Below are 21621 nucleotides of genomic sequence, written 5' to 3'. Positions count from 1 at the left end.
GAATGCCATTACGCTTGGAAAACGATGGTAAAAATGTTCAGGCTGAACAGATTTTCCATCTTACATTTGTACTTCTTAATTCATTGTAAATTATTACCTGTAGACATTGCCAAGCATAGCCGATAAATAAATTTTCAGGCTGCTCTCCCCTGCCATCCTGATGCAGGTAAGAGACAATAAGTGGAAGTGTTGATGGTTTATATTACTCTATTATGTTAATGTTCACTAAAGTATGCCATAAGCTCTCTCATTACATGTGTATAACCCAATTCTCGACGGTGTTATTTCTGAGCTAAATGCTATAACTACATAAATCTTGAATTAATGGAGACTTTATCGTTCCAGAAAATGAAGGGTAATTGCTGTCTGTTAATGCTGTTGTTGCTATTAAAGAAAGTATATATTTTCTGTAGTGATGTTTAGAACGCATGAGGCAAAAATGGTAGGATTGCCACAGTGCATTTTAGTAAGGCACTTCCTGAAACCTCCTTATTTTATGCAGGTGAACTGAATCTTCAGCACACTTAAGCTGGCCATTCATTTTAGATGGCGATCGGCTGAACGATGCTCTGGCCAAACATTAGGTGGACAGCCATCTCATCCGTCTCTGGCATGCAAATCCATTGATCACATGATATCACTGCCAGTGGCTAATTTTTGGAAGAACAATGCGATTAGACATGCCTGATCATCTCCTGGCACCCCATATACATCAGCATGTCAGTCAAACCCATCTATATCAGTGGGTCTGGCTAACATTAGTCTGATGGGTATGGGGGCCTTTAGTGGTGCTCTCTTCAGCTGTTCATATTGAAAAATACAGGGTGTATCGAAGTGTCAGGGTCCATGTAGACAGGTGGGAAAAATAAATATTTGATCCCTAGATGATTTTGTAAGTTTTCCCACTGACAGACATGATCAGTCTATAATTTTAAGGGTAGGTTAATTTTACCATTGAGAGATAAAATATAAAAAAAAAAATCCAGAAAATCACATTGTATAAGTTATATAAATTTATTTGCATTTTGCAGTGAGAAATAAGTATTTGATCCCCTACCAACCATTAACCCCTTTACCCCCAAGGGTGGTTTGCACGTTAATGACCGGGCCAATTTTTACAATTCTGACCACTGTCCCTTTATGAGGTTATAACTCTGGAACGCTTCAATGGATCCTGGTGATTCTGACATTGTTTTCTCGTGACATATTGTACTTCATGACAATGGTAAAAATTATTTGATAGTACCTGCGTTTATTTGTGAAAAAAACGGAAATTTGGCGAAAATTATGAAAATTTCGCAATTTTCCAACTTTGAATTTTTATGCAATTAAATCACAGAGATATGTCACACAAAATACTTAATAAGTAACATTTCCCACATGTCTACTTTACATCAGCACAATTTTGGAACCAAAATTTTTTTTTGTTAGGGAGTTATAAGGGTTAAAAGTTGACCAGCAATTTCTCATTTCTACAACACCATTTTATTTTAGGGACCACATCTCATTTGAAGTCATTTTGAGGGGTCTATATGATAGAAAATACCCAAGTGTGACACCATTCTAAAAACTACACCCCTCAAGGTGCTCAAAACCATATTCAAGAAGTTTATTAACCCTTCTGGTGCTTCACAGGAATATTTTGAATGTTTAAATAAAAATGAACATTTAACTTTTTTTCACAAAAAATGTAATTCAGCTCCAATTTGTTTTATTTTACCAAGGGTAACAGGAGAAAATGGACCCCAAACATTGTTGTACAATTTGTCCTGAGTATGCCAATACCCCACATGTGGGGGTAAACCACTGTTTGGGCGCATGGCAGAGCTCGGAAGCGAAGGAGTGCCATTTGACTTTTCAATGCAAAATTGACTGGAATTGAGATGGGACGCCATGTTTTGTTTGGAGAGCCCCTGATGTGGCTAAACATTGAAACCCCCCACAAGTGACACCATTTTGGAAAGTAGACCCCCTAAGGAACTTATCTAGAGGTGTGGTGAGCACTTTGACCCAACAAGTGCTTCACAGAAGTTTATAATGTAGAACCGTAAAAATAAAAAATCATATTTTTTCACAAAAATTATCTTTTCGCCCCCAATTTTTTATTTTCCCAAGGGTAAGAGAAGAAATTGGACCCCAAAAGTTGTTGTACAATTTGTCCTGAGTACGCTGATAGCCCATATGTGGGGGTAAACCACTGTTTGGGCGGATGGGAGAGCTCGGAAGGGAAGGAGCGCCGTTTGACTTTTCAATGCAAAATTGACAGGAATTGAGATGGGACGTCATGTTGCGTTTGAAGAGCCACTGATGTGCCTAAACATTGAAACCCCCCACAAGTGACACCATTTTGGAAAGTAGACCCCCTAAGGAACTTATCTAGAGGTGTGGTGAGCACTTTGACCCACCAAGTGCTTCACAGAAGTTTATAATGCAGAGCCGTAAAAATAAAACAAAATTTTTTTCCCACAAAAATTATTTTTTTAGCCCCCAGTTTTGTATTTTCCTGAGGGTAACAGGAGAAATTGGACCCCAAAATTTGTTGCCCAATTTGTCCTGAGTGCGATGATACACCATATGTGGGGGGAACCACTGTTTGGGCACATGGGAGGGCTCAGAAGGGAAGGAGTGCCATTTGAATGCAGACTTAGATGGAATGGTCTGCAGGTGTCACATTGCGTTTGCAGAGCCCCTAATGTACCTAAACAGTAGAAACCCCCCACAAGTGACACCATTTTGGAAAGTAGACCCCCTTAGGAACTTATCTAGATGTGTGCTGAGCGCTTTGAGCCACCAAGGGCTTCACAGAAGTTTATAATGGAGAGCCGTAAAAATAAAACAAAAATTTTTTCCCACAAAAATTATTTTTTAGCCCCCAGTTTTGTATTTTCCCGAGGGTAAAAGGAGAAATTCGACCCCACAATTTGTTGTCCAATTTGTCCTGAGTGCGCTGATACCCCATATGTGGGGGGGAACCACTGTTTGGGCGCATGGGAGGGCTCGGAAGGGAAGGAGCTCCATTTGGAATGAGGACTTAGATGGAATGGTCTGCAGGTGTCACATTGCATTTGCAGAGCCCCTAATGTACCTAAACAGTAGAAACCTCCCACAAGTGACACCATTTTGGAAACTAGACCCCCTAAGGAACTCATCTAGATGTGTTGTGATAGCTTTGAACCCCCAAGTGTTTCACTACAGTTTGTAACGCAGAGCCGTGAAAATTAAAAAAAAAAATCTTTCCCCCCAAAATTATTTTTTAGCCCCCAGTTTTGTATTTTCCCGAGGGTAAGAGGAGAAATTCGACCCCAAAAGTTGTTGTCCAATTTGTCCTGAGTACGCTGATACCCCGTATGTTGGGGGAAACCAACGTTTGAGCGCATGGCAGAGCTCGGAAGGGAAGGAGCGCCATTTGGAATGCAGACTTAGATGGAATGGTCTGCAGACGTCACATTGCGTTTGCAGAACCCCTAATGTACCTAAACAGTAGAAACCCCCCACAAGTGACCCCATATTGGAAACTAGACCCCCCAGGGAACTAATCTAGATGTGTTGTGAGAACTTTGAACCCCCAAGTGTTTCACTACAGTTTATAACGCAGAGCCGTGAAAATAAAAAATCTTTTTATTTCCCACAAAAAATATGTTTTAGCCCCGAGTTTTGTATTTTCCCAAGGGTAGCAGGAGAAATTGGACCCCAAAAGTTGTTGTCCTATTTGTCCTGAGTACGCTGATACCCCATATGTTGGGGTAAACCCCTGTTTGGGCACACAGGAGAGCTCGGAAGGGAAGAAGCACTGTTTTACTTTTTCAACGCAGAATTGGCTGGAATTGAGATCGGACGCCATGTCGCGTTTGGAGAGCCCCTGATGTGCCTAAACAGTGGAAACCCCCCAATTATAACTGAAACCCTAATCCAAACACATCCCTAACCCTAATCCCAACAGTAACCCTAACCACACCTCTAACCCTGACACACCCCTAACCCTAATCCCAACCCTATTCCCAACCGTAAATGTAATCTAAACCCTAACTGTAACTTTAGCCCCAACCCAAACTGTAGCCCTAGCCCTAACCCTAATCCTAACCCTAGCCCTAACCCTAGCCCTAACCCTAACCCTAGCCCTAACCCTAGCCCTAACCATAGCCCTAGCCCTAGCCCTAACCCTAGCCCTAACTCTAACCCTAGCCCTAATGGGAAAATGGAAATAAATACATTTTTTTAATTTTTCCCTAACTAAGGGGGTGATGAAGGGGGGTTTGATTTACTTTTATAGCGGGTTTTTTAGCGGATTTTTATGATTGGCAGCCGTCACACACTGAAAGACGCTTTTTATTGCAAAAAATATTTTTTGCGTTACCACATTTTGAGAGCTATAATTTTTCTATATTCTGGTCCACAGAGTCATGTGAGGTCTTGGTTTTTGCGGGACGAGTTGATGTTTTTATTGGTAACATTTTCGGGCACGTGACATTTTTTGATCGCTTTTTATTCCGATTTTTGTGAGGCAGAATGACCAAAAACCAGCTATTCATGAATTTCTTTTGGGGGAGGCGTTTATACCGTTCCGCGTTTGGTAAAATTGATGAAGCAGTTTTATTCTTCGGGTCAGTACGATTACAGCGACACCTCATTTATATCATTTTTTTATGTTTTGGCGCTTTTATACGATAAAAACTATTTTATAGAAAAAATAATTATTTTTGCATCGCTTTATTCTCAGGACTATAACTTTTTTATTTTTTTGCTGATGATGCTGTATGGCGGCTCGTTTTTTGCGGGACAAGATGACGTTTTCAGCGGTACCATGGTTAGTTATATCTGTCTTTTTGATCGCGTGTTATTCCACTTTTTGTTCGGCGGTATGATAATAAAGCGTTGTTTTTTGCCTCGTTTTTTTTTTTTTTTCCTTACGGTGTTTACTGAAGGGGTTAACTAGTGGGCCAGTTTTATAGGTCGGGCCGTTACGGACGCGGCGATACTAAATATGTGTACTTTTATTGTTTTTTTTTTTTTATTTAGATAAAGAAATGTATTTATGGGAATAATATTTTTATTTTTTTTTTCATTATTTTGGAATATTTTTTTTTATTTTTTTTTACACATTTGACATTTTTTTTTTTTTACTTTTTTACTTTGTCCCAGGGGGGGACATCACAGATCAGTGATCTGACAGTTTGCACAGCACTCTGTCAGATCACTGATCTGACATGCAGCGCTGCAGCCTTCACAGTGCCTGCTCTGAGCAGGCTCTGTGAAGCCACCTCCCTCCCTGCAGGACCCGGATCCGCGGCCATCTTGGATCCGGGGCTGGAGGGAGCAGGGAGGGAGGTGAGACCCTCGCAGCAACGCGATCACATCGCGTTGCTGCGGGGGGCTCAGGGAAGCCCGCAGGGAGCCCCCTCCCTGCGCGGTGCTTCCCTGCACCGCCGGCACATCGCGATCATCTTTGATCGCGGTGTGCCGGGGGTTAATGTGCCGGGGGCGGTCCGTGACCGCTCCTGGCACATAGTGCCGGATGTCAGCTGCGATAAACAGCTGACACCCGGCCGCGATCGGCGGCGCTCCCCCCGTGAGCGCTGCCGATCGCATATGACGTACTATTGCGTCCTTGGGAAGTAAAGCCCACCCCACATGGACGCAATAGTACGTCTAATGGCAGAAAGGGGTTAAGAGTTCTGGCTCCTTCAGACGAGATAGATGCTCCTAATCAACTTGTTACTTGCATTAACCCTCCGTCAGGGGCAACTGATCTGACAGGCGCAGCTCACTTAGTTTCATTTCTCTATTTTCGGGCAGTCCCACACGTCCAGATAATTCCGGTACCGGAAAAATCGGTATCGGAATTATCCGTGTCCGTGTGGCCCTGCGTTTCTGTGGCACATCAGTGTAGCACATGTGCAGCACACTTGTGCTACCCGTGTGCCCACTGGGTACCACACGCACCGTGCAGGAGACAGCGCTAAAGTTTAGCGCTGTCCCCTGCATCTGGTGCTGAAGCCTCCATTCATATCTTCTCTGCAGCGTTTGCTGTAGAGAAGATATGAATATTCCTTTTTTTTGGTTTGTTTCTGGTGTTTACAATAAAGATCCATGTCCCCACCCCCCTCCCATCCCCTGTGCGCCCGCCCGCTGTTCTTAAAATACTCACCCGGCTCCCTCGCTGGCTGGCGCTGCTTCCTGTCCTGGCCGCACCTTCTCCTGTATGCGGTCACGTGGGGCCGCTCATTTACAGTAATGAATATGCGGCTCCACCCCTATGGGAAGTGGAGCCGCATATTCATAACTGTAATCGGCGGCCCCACGTGACCGCTCATACAGTAGAAGGTGCGGCTAGGACAGGAAGCAGCGCCAGCCAGCGAGGGAGCCGGGTGAGTATTTTAAGAACAGCGGGCGGGCGCACAGAGGGTGGGAGGGGAGTGGGGACATGGATCTTTATTGTAAACACCAGAAACAAACCAAAAAAAAGGAATATTCATATCTTCTCTACAGCAAACGCTGCTGCAGAGAAGATATGAATGGAGGCTTCAGCACCAGTGGGGGGACAGCGCTTACTGTAGCGCTGTCTCCTGCACGGCACACGGACAACGTCCCACGAACACTGACATGTCTCCGTGTTTGGCACACGGAGACACGGTCCGCAAAAAATCAATGACATCTGCACAGATGCATTGATTTCAATGTGTCTACATGTGTCAGTGGCTCCGGTACATGAGGAAACTGTCACCTCACGTACCGGAGCCACTGACGTGTGAAACCGGCCTTCAGTGGTTTGTCTGGGAAACACCATCCTCCCAGTACCTTCATAACTTTAAAGGCTGTGTGAAACCTGAGAAGCCTCTTGTGCTGCAGAGCTGCAGGAGATCAGATATCAGTGTTTTGGCTTCTCAGGCTCATTGCCCCTGAATGCGTCACACCTTTGACGATTTGAATTTGCTGTTTTTATTCATCCCAATTGTTTTTTTTAGCTTGTTTTATGAATAGCTAGTGCTAAATTTGTGGATTTGTCATAGAAGGTTTTGTTAGAAATAAGATTGTGCTTCTCAGGCACATTGCGCCCTAACACATATTCTCTCTCTCTTGCTTCTGCTTTTCTTATAAAATGGTGAGGAGAATATTTGACTTGTCCAATGCCCTTCATGTTGAGCAAGTGCAAAATATACTGCATAATGATGAGACAGACCCCTTACAGCTAGAAGATTTAGGGGAAGAAAGTGATATTGATTCAGAAGATGATGTGGAAGAATGTCCAGATGTGTCTGATACAGATCAAGATGGAGAGAGTGAGGAGGATGCTCAAGACATAGAAACATATTACTTTTCTGGTTATTAAACATTTTTTTTTACACCTGATTATGTGTATTCTCATTTATTACATTCCTATTAAGGTAACTGATCACTTTTAGAGCATTGAAATTTAAAAAAAAGAAAAATATAGCCAATTTTCTAGCCTGTGCCGGATAGGCACAATGCCCCTAAACTCGTTATGAAACATATTGCCCCTGACGCAGGGTTAAAGACAGCTGTCTTACATAGTCACCTTTATAAAAGACTCCTGTCCACAGAATTAATCAGTCAGACTCTAACCTCTACAACAGAGGTGTCAAACTGCATTCCTCGAGGGCCGCAAACAGGTCATGTTTTCAGGATTTCCTTGTATTGCACAGTTGATAATTTAATCACCTGCACAGAATGATTCCAGCACCTTGTGCAATACAAGGAAATCCTGAAAACATGACCTGTTTGCGGCCCTCGAGGAATGCAGTTTGACACCTCTGCTCTTCAACATGGGCAAGCCCAAAATGCTTTATAAGGATTGTCAGGGACAATATCATAGACCTGCACAAAGCTGGAATGGGCTACAAAACCATAAGACGCTGGGTGAGAAGGAGACATCTGTTGATGCAATAGTAATAAAATGGAAGAAATACAAAATGGCTGTCAATTGACATCGATCTGGGGCACCATGCAGAATCTCACCTCGTGGGGTTTCCTTGATCATGAGGAAGGTAAGAGATCAGCATAAAACTACACAGGGGAACTTGTTAATGATCTCAAGGCAGCTGGGACCACAGTCGCCAAGAAAACCATTGGTAACACATTATGCCGTACAGGTTTAAAATTCTGCAGTGCCCGCAAGTCCCCTTGCTCAAAAAGGCACATGTGCATGTCCGTTTGAAGTTTGCCAATGAGAACTTGGATGATTCTGTGAGTGATTGGGAAAAGGTTGTGGTCAGATGAGACAAAAATTGAGGTCTTTGGCATTAACTCAACTCGCCGTGTTTGGAGGAAGAGAAATGCTGCCTATGACCCAAAGAACACCATCCCCACTGTCAAGCATGGAGGTGGAAACATTATGTTTTGGTGGTGTTTTTCTGCCAAGGACGCAGGACTACTTCACCGCATCAATGGGAGAATGGATGGAGCCATGTACAATAAAATTCTGAGTTATAACGTCCTTGCCTCTGCCAGCACATTAAAAATGGGTCCTGGCTGGGTCTTCCAGCAAGACAATGACCCAAAACATACAGCCAAGGAAACAAAGGAGCGCCTCAAGAAGCACATTAAGGTTATGGAGTGGCCTAGCTAGTCTCCAGACTTTAATCCCATAGAAAACTTATTGAGAGAGTTGAAGCTTCGAGTTGCCAAGCGACAGCATCAAAATGTTAATGATTTAGAGATGATCTGCAAAGAGGAGTGGACCAAAAATCCTCCTAACATGTGCGCAACCCTCATCAACTATAAAAAAGGTCCGACTGCTGTGCTTGCCAGCAAGGGTTTTTGCCACCAAGTATTAAGCCTTGATTGCCAAAGGGATCAAATACTTATTTCTCACTGCAAAATGCAAATAAATTTATATAATTTATACAATGTGATTTTCTGGATTATATTTTTAATATTCGATATCTCAATGTTGAAATTAACCTACCCTTAAAGTTATAGACTGTTCATTTCTTTGTCAGTGGGCAAACTTACAAAATCAGTATCAAATCAATCAAATAATTATTTCCCCCACTGTATATCAAAGATCTATGATGTACAAATCTGTAATTCAGTGCCCATACAGTTTTATTGTCAGTTGTAGGTTTTTCAACTGTAAAACAGTCTAATCTTGGTGATTACCATATGTGGGGGGGGGGGGGTTGTACTAATTTAGAAAACGGGTGATACTCCAATAGAGAGTTACTAATTATATTTATACTGATATCGCTTTTTTTTTGTACAACGTTGTACAAAAAGAATGAGATGCAAAAAACAAGCACATTTACAAATACAGACGAATTAAAGAGGAGGCAAAATACAATAGCGGAGAGAATGCAGCCAGTATGGACTTCCATTGTAATGGTCAGTGAATAAAAAGAGGAGGCATGTGTAAGGAATGCTTAGAGTAGGGGACACTATGCTATAGTGGAAACAGATAAGATTGAGTATGACAGACTGTATGCCTGTCTAAATGGTTGGGAGAATGATGGATGAACTGTAAAAGTTTAGAGAAAGTCCCGTTACCAGTCTTGAAGGAGACAATATAAAGAAGTGATTAAAAGAGAAAAAGTCATGTGCACACTGGAAGATGTGCTGTGAGTGGCATAGTAGAGCCAAGTAAGACTGGATTAAGTCCCAACTCTGCAGGATTTGACTAGATGAATCTGGCTATCGTTTTTACTAGAACCAGGCCCTGTGTTCACTAGGGGTGTCTGCTGGATAGAGAATAGTCCAGTTTGCTGCTGTTGAGTGACCAGACAAAATGTTAGCTGTAGCAGAGAAAGATACGTGTTGGTGTCTCTGTCTGAATGGAGGCTGCATGGGTCCGTTGGGAAAGCTGAGCAGTCTGTGTGTTGGAGCTGCAAAGAACTGTGCTGTGTCCAGAATTGAACACTTCTTTTTTGCCCTGGAACATGCTGGAGCTCGGGCTGAATGTGGATATTAAGACTGGTGGGATCGGGCCTCTTCTGTGCATGAAGTTTGCTCAGGGAGAAAGGACTGGAATCTGTTCGGGTGACTCTGCACTGACATATGTGCCCTGCTAAATTAACTGTTTATTTGCTGTGATGGCTTTGTGCCCAGAAGAAGTTGGTTTTGAATCCCTTAAGAGTTTTATGAAAGCAATAAAATTGTACAAGTTTGGACCAAGCCGCATTTGCCTGAGTGAATGCTACCTAATACCTTCCTGAGAGTAAATCCTACAGTGGTATGAAAAAATCACGGGATAAATGTATAGAAAAGGTCTTTGCAGAGTAACTAGTAGCAGTGTTTGGTATAAAATGGAGTGGTACTATCCTGTCCATAAGTGGATACAGTCAGTAGTACAATTCCATCTGTATTTTTGAAATGGTCACCTTTCCAAAACCATGGCATTTAACAAAGCTGTGGTACTCGCACAGATGATTAGGAAAGGGGAGTTGAAACTTTTGTGCGGCTCTTCTCTATATTTTGAATCAATGGACATGTCTCAGATGATGAGGGTTGACAAGCAGCTGACATTTGTTGCATACAAAAAAAACGCTGCTTTTCTATAAAGAAAAGATTGGGCTGGCGCTAATACACACAGCAAAGGGGAGTAAGTCTTCAATTGTAGAGCAGAAAGGCAAGGAAACAGAGTAATCACAATATGGAATTCTATTACCGTGTGCTCTGCTTGTGACACTAACTTACCAGTCACACACAATGCAGCCTCCCCTGAAGGTAACCTCCGATCTCGCATTCTGAAAGCTAATCAATGTTGTTCAGATTTCAATTTCTCCACTACAAGGTGAAGTCAAACCTAATCTAGCGGACGTCAGTCTCCAATGTAATGCAGCTGGCTGGGCCTGCCGCTGTAATTTAGACAATCATTAATAGCAGAGCTGTATTATAAAACTACATGCCACTTACAACTTCATCTCAACACTGACAGGCAGATCTTTTAAGCAGCCTTCTGAGCAATTGCTTTTAGTCCATTAGATTGTTAAAAAAAAGGTTTTAACCCCAGAAGCATAAATCCAGGGAACAAATGTTTGAGAAGATCTGGTTGAAAAGGTTTTTCAGTACACTTGGCAATGCTTGTGAATAAAGTTTCTCCTGCTGATAAATGATGGAATTAATAACATATCACATATATACGTAGGTCATATGTCATTGTTGGTTCATTTACTGTAAGCGATATCTGTATTTTCTATGTAACCCCTTCTCATTTACAGCACCAAGGAATCAATGGTGCTATATAAATAAATACGGCAACATGCATTCTATATAATGCATTCAGATGGCTGATCAGTGTCTGGATTTCTATACACATAAGCATGCTACAGTTTTTCTAAAATCAGGAATCAAAGCCCCATCTGTTGGAGAATTAGCTTTCGCATTATCATTAGGTTACAGACTGGTCTTAGAAACACATGTTCTCAGGCGTTTATTCACAGTGACAACACATAAATTAGTGCGAATGTTGTTGTGCATATCTACCAGGCTAAAAGAGAATGATTGTCAGTCCTCATTACATCAGCCAATAGCTGCCAGTCATTATTAGAAGCTTATACGCATAGTCCTCACGCAATGATCCCCCTCCACACTTCCGCAGGTCTTTAAATAGTTGAATAGGATGTGCCATTACATCTAACAGAATGGTGAATACGCAAATTAAAGGGGTTCTGTCCATTTGCTAAATTGGCACACTGTATTGACATACCTATAGCTATTCACAATTTGCACTTGAGGTTCCTAAGCCAAGATGTTATGAAAAAGGCAGGAGTGAGGGGGCTACAGTATACTCTAAGGGGGGGGGGGGGGGGGGCTGCATTATATTCTGTGGTGGAACTGCATTCTCTCGGGACTACATTATATTCTGTGGTGGGTGGCATTATACTATATGGGGGGGCTGCATTATACCCTATGGGGTGCTACATTATATTCTATGGTGGGGACTGCGTCATACCTGAGAGGGTTGCATTATATTTTGTGGGGTGCTGCATTATATTCTATGAGAGGGGACTGCATTATATCTTATGAGGGGGCTACATTATATTCTGTGAGGGGGCTACCCCAACCCTTGCTACATTATTAAGACGTGAACTACCTTATATTATACCCTGATATTAGCGCTTTTTACCGCACAATTGGTGGTCTTGTATCTATTTCTATGTAGCTACATAGTGGGCCCCAAGAATGATTTTCTCTGGTGGGCCCAAGGTGCTCCAGTCCGACGCTGAGTACCTATGCGATGTATATGCTGACAAATACATGCAGCTATGGCCAGTGTATGGATAAGCTGAGCACAAAAGGGCCGACTAAAGAAGAGCAGTGATGTAACTTTGACTTTAATGACCAGAACAAATATTTTTAAATCTGACCAGTGTCACTTTGTGGTAATAACGCTGGAACGCTTCAACGGATCCCACCGATTCTGAGACTATTTTCCCGTGACATATTGTAATTCATAACAGTGGCAAAATTTGTTCGATATGAGTTGAATTTTTTTGTGAAAATATGACAGTAAGTACCCAAAAGTGACACCATTCTAAAAACTGCACCCCTCAATGTACTCAAAACTGCATTCAGCTATATAAAAATAAAAGATTATTATTATTCAGCAAGTTTATTAACCCTTTAGTTGCTTCATAGGAACTAAAGCAATGTGGAAGAAAAAAAATGAAGATTTAACTTTTTTCCCCCACAATGTTTACTTTAGCCCCAAACTTGTTATTTTCACAATGGTAACAGGAGAAAATGGACCCTAAAATTTAGATAAATAAAAACACCGCGCTAGCGCGGTGTTTTTATTTATCTATATCTTTTTACTGCGGTTCTTGACAGATTTAGCACAGTAACTGTCTAAAACACCTGCAGCTTTCTAGTAGATATCCCCTCTGGGAGCGCCGGTGTGTTTTTTTCTTTTTTATATGGACCCTAAAATTTGTTGTGCTATTTCTCCAGAGTATGCAGATACCCCTTATGTGTGGTAAATCCATTGTTTGGGCGCACGGCAGGTCTTGGAAGGGAAGGAGAACTGTATGACTTTTTGAATGCAAAAATAGCTGAAATAGAGAGAGTAGATGCCATGTTGCATTTGGACAGCCACTAATATGTGTAAACAGTGTAAACCCCCCACAAGAGACCCCATTTTGGAAACTAGACTACTCAAGGAATGCATCTAAATGTACGGTGAGCACCTTGAACCCCAAGGTGCTTCACATAAGTTTATAACTTAGAGCTGTGAAAATAACAACAAAAAAAATCACATTTTACCCACAAAAATGTAATTTTAGCCCCAATTTTTTTATTTTCACTAGGGTAACGGGAGAAAATGTACACCAAAATGTGTTGTGCAATTTCTCCTGAGTGCATCGATACTCCATATGTGGGGGAATACTACTATCTGGTGCACAGCAGGTCTTGAAGGGAAGGAGTGACGTATTGGAATGACTTAGATGGTAAGGTCTGTGGGTGTCATGTCGCGTTTGGAGAACCCATGATGCGTAAACAGTGAAAACCCCCCACAAGTGACCCAATTTTGAAAACTGAACCCCTCAAGGATTTTACTATAGTGAGCATTTTTAACCCACAGGTACTACACAAAATTTGATAACATTATGTCGTCATTAGGGATGATCAAATAGCTTTGGATAAGTGCTTATCCGAAAAAAGCTATAGCGCTTACCTTATAACAGCCTGAGTAACCCGGATACCTGGAGCACTCCTAATCAGCTGTTTTGTGCTATAAGTTTTCGAGGGAGCTATTCAGTAAGCTCTATATCTATTCGGATATTCGCTCCATAATTTGTTGGGCAATTTTTCCCAAATGTGACAATACCCCATATGTGGTCAAAAACCTCTGCTTGGGCACAAGGCAGGGCTAGGAAAGGAAAGAGCGCTATTTACCTGGGATAGATTGTGAATGTCATGTTGCATTTTAAGAGTCCCTGACACGTGAAAACAGCAGAAACCCCCCACAAGTGACCCCATTTTGGGAACTTGACCTGTGGGGGTCCGATGGATACTAAGGGGGTCTTGTGACCCCTCGTAACAACTTAAAGACAGCTGTCGCGATTGACAGTGGTATTGAAGGAGTTAATCGGCCTTGATCAATCGCAAAACCGTCCGGAGCCGATACAGCTGACACCTTTGGGAATCGCCGCTATACTCTTATTCCTCAGCACCGTTAAAAAAACAGCTCTGAGGAATAAATACCCTTAAAGGGACACTGTCACCTGAATTTGGAGGGAACAATCTTCAGCCATGGAGGCGGGGTTTTGGGGTTTTTGATTCACCCTTTCCTTACCCGCTGGCTGCATGCTGGCTGCAATATTGGCTTGAAGTTCATTCTCTGTCCTCCGTAGTACACGCCTGCGCAAGGCAATCTTGCATTGCGCAGGCGTGTACTACGGAGGACAGAGAATGAACTTCAATCCAATATTGCAGCCAGCATGCAGCCGGCGGGTAAGGAAAGGGTGAATCAAAAACCCGAAAACCCCGCCTCTATGGCTGAAGATTGTTCCCTCCAAATTCAAGTGACAGAGTCCCTTTAACTGTTCTTAGTCCACATTCAACGTTTGTGCTAGAAAAGCAACCAACATGCCGGAAACCTTTCCAGGAGTCCTGAATTATTTTACACTGCTCAAAAAAATAAAGGGAATGCTAAAATCCCACATCCTAGATATCACTGAATTAGATATTCCATTTGCAAATCTTTATTCATTACATAGTGGAATGCTTTGAGAACAATGAAACATAAAAATGATCATTGTAAATCAAAATAAATGTCCCATGGAGGTCTGGATTTGGAGTGATACTCAAAATCAAAGTGGAAAATCAAATTACTGGCAGATCCAACTTCAGTGGAAATGCCTCAAGACAAGGAAATTATGCTTATTAGTGAGTGTGTGGCCTCCACATGCCTGTATGACCTCCCAACAATGCCTGGTTATGGTCCTGATGAGGTGGTGGATATCTTTCTGAGGGATCTCATCCTAGACCTGGATTAAATCATCAGTCAACTCTTGGACAGCCTGTGGTGCAAAATGGCATTGTTGGATGGAATGAGACTCAATGTCCCAGATGAGCTCGATTGGATTCAGGTCTGGGGAACGGCCAGGCCAGTTCATAGTATTAATGCCTTCATAATGCAGGAACTACTGACAAACTTCAGCCACATGAGGCCTAGCATTGTCTTTCCTCAGAAAGGAACCCAGGGCCCAGTGCACATGTATATGGTCTCACAATGGGTCTGAGGATCTCATCCTGGTACCTAATAGCAGTCAAGGTACCTCTGCCTAGCACATGGAGGGCTGTGCGGCCCTCCAAATAAATGCATCCCCACACCATTACTAACCCACTGCCAAACCGGTCATGCTGGAGGATGCTGCAGGCAGCAGAACGTTCTCCGTGGTGTCTCCAGTCACGTCTGTCACATGTGCTCACAACTGCTCTCATCCAGTGGAGATAACAGGGCGTCAATGTCGAATCTGGCAATCTAGGGGGTTATCTGGCAAATGCCAATCGCCCTGTATGGTGTTGGGCAGTAAGCAAAAACACCCATTTGTAGACTTCGGGCCCTCATACCACTCTCATGGAGTCTGTTTCTGACAGTTTAAGCAGACACATGGATGTCAGTGGCCTGTTGGAGGTAATTTAGCAGGGTTCTGGCACTGATCCTCCTGTTCTTTGTTGCATTAAGAAGGACGTATCGGACCTGCTGCTGGGCTCCCTCCACGTCTTCTGGTTTCTGCTCCATGCTCTGGACACTGTGCTGACAGACACAACTACTCTTCTTGACACAGCTCGTATTGAAGTGCTAACCAAGTTGAGCTGCACTACCTGAGCAACTTCTGTGGGTTGTACTGTAGACACGGCCTCATGCTCCTGTACCTCTAGGGGTGAGAGCAATGAGAGAATGCAAAAGTGACCAAAACAAGAGCCAAAAAGGATGAGAACAGAGAAATGGTGTGTGGTCACCACCTCTAGAACCACTCCTTTATACGGATTGTCTTGCTAATTGTCTACAATTTCTACCTGTTATTTGTTAAATTTGCAGAACAGCAGGAGAAATTGATTCACAATCGGTGTTGCTTCATAACTGGAAAGGCTGATATCACAGAAGTGTGATTGACTTGGAGTTACATTGTGTTGTTTAAGTGTTCACTTTATAGTTTTGAGCAGTGTATTTGATGGCTATTAAATGAGGTTGGAAGCAATGGCAGGTTTTAACAATGTCAATAGAGCCTATATTATAAAACATCTTTGCAGACATTCCATAAGTTAAATTAAAAAGTACAAAGAATACATTGCGGTCTTACCTTATCATCAATATCACTTTCACTGTCACACTGTAATGAAAAGAAGCAAAGAAATCAATTAGAATACTGAAAATACTTCTAAAATGGTTTACACAAGAATATCTTTATCATATGGGGAAATTATCTAGACACAAGTGTAATTTTGTTAGTTATCAATATGCTCTGTATTAGGCAAGAAAATATAGCATTCTTGTACCATGACATCTTTGTCAAAGTTCTGTAATAGGGTATATGACAATGAGGTTTCTAGAGGGGACAACCCTTTAGTATATAATACAAGCATTATATACCTTCATACAGCAGTTAATTATGGTAGGTTTGTAACCCGAGCATAATTAACTGGTGCTCAGACATCTTTTACTTTAAAGAGGTTGTCCACTACTTTTTCATTGATGACCTATCCTTATTCAAATCAATGGGAGGCAGAGATGTGTAGCATCAAGCTAAAGATAGGTTATCAATGAAAAAGTAGTGGACAATCTCTTTATCTTTACAGATTAAAACGTATTAGAAGATAATGAAAACATTATAAAACCACTATTTTATAGACATGCAAGACACATCTTAGATGTAAAGTAATGGTAAAACCGCAGGTCCAAAGTTTAGAGCTTATATTTCACCATCAGCCACCACATTATATTCAATGGCTCTACATTCACAGCTGAATGCTCCCCTCGGACAAAACCTTTTCTCACTTTTTTTTTAATACTGTGACAGTCAAACAGACAGGTCACTTAATACTGGGGAAGGTAGGATACTGCACACAACACCCTAATGTGACAAAAGAAGCCAAAACTCATGTGCGGACAAACCACAGAATTTACAGCTAAACAAACAAGATTTGGATGAGTACAACTCAATGGGTTATCCTGTTTCTTCAAAGGTTTCACATCATGTTTATGGGCACAGAATTTTCCCATCCATATTAGTCAGTGAATGGAAACAAGCAAGCGACTAGTTACATACTGACAAAGCTTCCAAAGTTGGCCATATTTTACAGACCGTTTGATGAACGATATATTGTGAATCTATCACACACAAACAATTGTAACAACATGAATTTTGGTTTTCTGTCAGCATTTTAAAATTTGTAACGTTTCAAAACTGCATTTTTTTCAGGTGTTTTTAAAGTCCTGAGAAATTGCCCTGTAGCACACTCCTTCCCCCCAAAAAAGAAAACCTAAGTATGCAGGGTTTTGAAAAAATACCATAAACAGCTAAATAAAATTGCCGTAAATGTGTAGTTAATGTGAACATTAAGTCAATAAGTAACTTAAAAACAAACAAACAAACAAACAAATAAAAGCATATACCCTCCCCCTTACACAAAAAAATGCTGCAAAATATTGTGTATATCCAGCTAACACAAGATCACAATTGTGACTGAAAGCATAGAAATACTCACAACCTGATTGGCAAGACATGGCTTTATTCTGGAAATTGCATTATACAGAAGATAAGAGACGTTTCTTGTGTTTCATTACAGAACAAAAAAGGGTCTGAGAACACAACACAAGTTACACAACAAGTTTGCACACCAGCTTTGCCCAGAGGAATGTCAACAATGGAGAAAGACCTGCACAAAGGAGATGAAGAAAAGACCGAAGGCTCTGCCTCCCACGCAGCTGTTGTCACCAGGACAAAAGCCCTTGTCAAAATATCGAGGTAAAGAAATGTACAGAATAGCAACTGATGACAGCTCTGGGAGCTCTCAGGAAAAGACAAGAGCCTCAATTACCTGGAGTTTCCAAAGGGCCCTGTTAACACTCCCAGAGGAGAAGCTAAGCAGTAAACAGCCCAGTGGGCCTCCTTCACAAAGCCTTGGAAAAGGATTACTTGCTTAGTTGTGCCAATTGCCTTTTAATTCCCCCACAATGTTTGTAAAGCACAAGCTAATTGCCCCCTCATTTTGTAAACAGAACCCTCCCTTCTGCAGGTTCAAGTTGGGACGCTTTATGTTTGGAACGTGACAGACACAATAAAGGTGCTTTGGAAGGTGGACAAGAAGAATTTTAAAGCATCAACAAATCCTCTCTCAAGACCTCACGGGTATAAACCTGATGTGACATTTCCATTCAGTCCTCTGCCTTCACTGTACAGAAAAGTAGTGTAATAAACTGTATAGAGCACTATTACATGCTATTCAATGCGGAGAGGTTATCTCTCACAGGGACCACAGACGAGACATGCTAAAGTCCAACATGGTCCAGTCCTCTCCTCCCTTCTACCGATGTGACTGCAATATGCATCAACCACCCCATTCTACTACAATCAGTGGATCCGAGTGACTTTTAACCCCTGTGTTTGGCAGGGATTTTTCTTGCAAGTTTATTTAACATTGATCCCATTGTTCTTTTTCAGTACCGTATGCTACCGACATACCTGTGCCCAACCCGCCCCCTATGCTGGTACCCTTACACGTTATTTCACAGTGTTATTACACTGCAAATTGGGAACCACCTACAGAAAAAAATACTTTCCATTCCCTAAAATGCACATGGCTCCAGGGATATTGCACTCTGTCCTACAAGTTTTCAGACCCAGGAGCCAATACTCTAGGGAGGCCATGTCTTCTCCTAAGGCCGGCTTCAAACGTCAGTCAGACAGGGAGGATACCTGGCGTTTGGGCCAGGTATTGCATTCCTAGCACAGTTCATGTTTCACGAGGGAGTGACACCAGCCTCAGACAGACTGTAGAGGACAGCTGAGCAGCTTGTTACAGTTTCATCTACATGTTGCAATGGTCTGCAAATTTATGTGAATAAAGTATCATTACTGGGCTCATTCGGCCCTGTACTTTTTACATATTTGTTGGCCGTACTTCCTTGCTTACATGAGGGAATGTGCTGCAAGCTAACACGAATTTAGGATCACAAAAAAGATGCCATCATTGAAAAAGCATATAAAAAGCAAAAGTGTTTAATATGATGTCAGTTTAAAAAAAATTGTCAGGGTTATAATGATAATCTGCATAGATCCCCAAAAATCTGCAACAGTAATACCCATTTATTAGGCATTATTTGTAGTAACATAGAATAAAGAAGGTGATATTCATAAGAGCTCACACGACAAAAGTTCTGGGGGCTCAACACCTAAATAAAGATGGCTGCATCCCTAAGTGATCTTCACATCTAGCACCTGGAATCTGCCCAACACTGCCTCATCTTTCCTTTTACATCCCGCTCCTTTTGTAGTATATGGTTAAGGGTTTGTCCACATGAAAAAATATATAAAAATATATATTTTAAATCTGATTATACCACAATTATATACAATAACTCAAATAATTTGTGTTACAAAGATGCTTCATCTCCAAATATTAGCATCTGTCCTTGGTCTTGGCATCTCCTCCTCTGGCTTGCACTTGACTGCATTAGCTATGTCAGAACATCATTAAAACTGTATAAGGGATGTGTGTGGCTCATTTAGTCTTCTTCTTTGTCTGGGCATTGGTTGTGACCGAGAAGAGGGTGGCTCAAGTACTGAAAAGAGTCAGTCAGTCCCCTTCATACTGAACTGTTCATATGATAACACAAGAAACTCTCTTTTGTGCTGAACACAGACTGGAAGCCGAAACAAGGGACAGACACTGAAATCTGGAGACTTGGCCATTTTAATCACATTTGGTGACATCTTTTTAAGATGGGCAACCCCTTAAATGAAACTTTTGTTTGTTTTGTTTTAAATCCGTGCATTTGTATTTTGTATTGTTTAAGCTTAAAAGGGTTCTCTATTTAAAAAAATAAAGAAAATGATGTTACTACTTCATCTTTAAAGCTTAACAGGGTTCTGGTATTTAAAAAAATAAGAAAAGAAAAAGAATGAGTTCTTAAATACTTTTCATTAGCAAGTCACAATTGTTTTTCCACCTTGTTACACGGACAGGATTCTCAGCTTGAGTGTTAATAAGACAGACACCTGTGAGCATGTGTAGAGGTACGAAGAGGCTGCTCACACTGCTGCCCACTATTTGTATCTGATCTAATATTGGAGATTCCAGAAGTGCTGAGTTAAGAAGAGATTACTCACATCGCTGTCTTCTTGATAGAACACTGTAGAGTCTAAACATGTAATGAGACTTCTCACATTGCTGTCTTCCATGTCTTCCTGATCGAACACTGGAGAGTCCAAAGAAGCTTATGTAAGAAGAGGCTGCTCACACTGTGGTACACCCTGTCTTTCTTATCTCATACTGGAGAATAGGGGTGCTGAGGTAAGAACAGGCTGTTCACACTGCGGTACACCCTGTCTTTCTTATCTCATACTGGAGAATAGGGGTGCTGAGGTAAGAAGAGGCTGCTCACACTGTGGTACACCCTGTCTTTCTTATCTCATACTGGAGAATAGGGGTGCTGAGATAAGAAGAGGCTGTTCACACTGTGGTACACCCTGTCTTTCTTATCTCATACTGGAGAACAGGGGTGCTGAGGTAAGAAGAGGCTGCTCACACTGCGGTACACCCTGTCTTTCTTATCTCATACTGAGAACAGAGGTGCTGAGGTAAGAAGAGGCTGCTCACACTGCGGTACACCCTGTCTTTCTTATCTCATACTAGAGAACAAGGGTGCTGAGGTAAGAAGAGGCTGCTCACACTGCTATACACCCTGTCTTTCTTATCTCATACTGAGAACAGAGGTGCTGAGGTAAGAAGAGGCTGCTCACACTGCTATACACCCTGACTTTCTTATCTCATACTGGAGAACAGGGGTGCTGAGGTAAAAAGAGGCTGCTCACACTGCGGTACACCCTGTCTTTTTTATCTAATACTGGAAAACAGGGTTGCTGAGGTAAGAAGAGGCTGCTCACACTGCGGTACACCCTGTCTTTCTTATCTGAAACTGGAGAACAGGGGTGTTTATGTAAGAAGAGGCTGTTCACACTGCGGCGGTACATCCTGTCTTTCTTATCTCATAGTGGAGAAGAGGGGTGCTGAGGTAAGAAGATGCTACTCACGCTGCTTTACATGCTGTCCTTGTGAAAGCTCAATGGCTGCTGTGATCTGGGCATAAGCTACACCATATTCTATTCAGATATCTTCAAGTCACAGAATGGAGTTTCCTACTGCACATGCTTAAAGGCTCTGGTCCTATTAACATTTTAGGAAGGTGCTAAAGCCATCTACTGTACGTCTGCACATACTCACCGGCACCACTCCTTATCGTGCTGTAGGAAGCTCCTTCCCATCCCAAGAATATGTTCACAGGCACCTTTCCAGGTAACATGTAACATTCTAGAACAGATTTCTGTTAATGTTACCAGGTGGTTGCTATTCTAATGTGCTATATTGATTAATTTACTAGACAAAATAAATGTTATTTGTCTGCAGAGCGAGTGTCAGTCAGAGCCGGGGGCATGGTGA

At 42.0% G+C, this 21621-nt stretch overlaps 1 protein-coding gene across 17 annotated transcripts in view; it reads right to left on the bottom strand.

Annotated features, from left to right (window-relative positions):
- FBRSL1 (fibrosin like 1) overlaps nucleotides 1-21621 on the bottom strand; it is an 842282-nt gene that overhangs the window by 181362 nt on the left and 639299 nt on the right. For all 17 annotated transcript variants that reach the window (XM_069756082.1, XM_069756090.1, XM_069756083.1 and 14 more), the window contains one exon: nucleotides 16263-16292. In XM_069756082.1, coding sequence (XP_069612183.1) covers nucleotides 16263-16292 — 30 coding nt within the window. The remainder of the gene's footprint in view (nucleotides 1-16262; nucleotides 16293-21621) is intronic.

This window comes from Ranitomeya imitator, chromosome 1 (genome assembly GCF_032444005.1).
Source record: "Ranitomeya imitator isolate aRanImi1 chromosome 1, aRanImi1.pri, whole genome shotgun sequence".
Taxonomy (NCBI): domain Eukaryota; kingdom Metazoa; phylum Chordata; class Amphibia; order Anura; family Dendrobatidae; genus Ranitomeya; species Ranitomeya imitator.
Note: the sequence above shows the minus strand (reverse complement) of the source record. Positions and strands in the feature narration are given on the sequence as shown.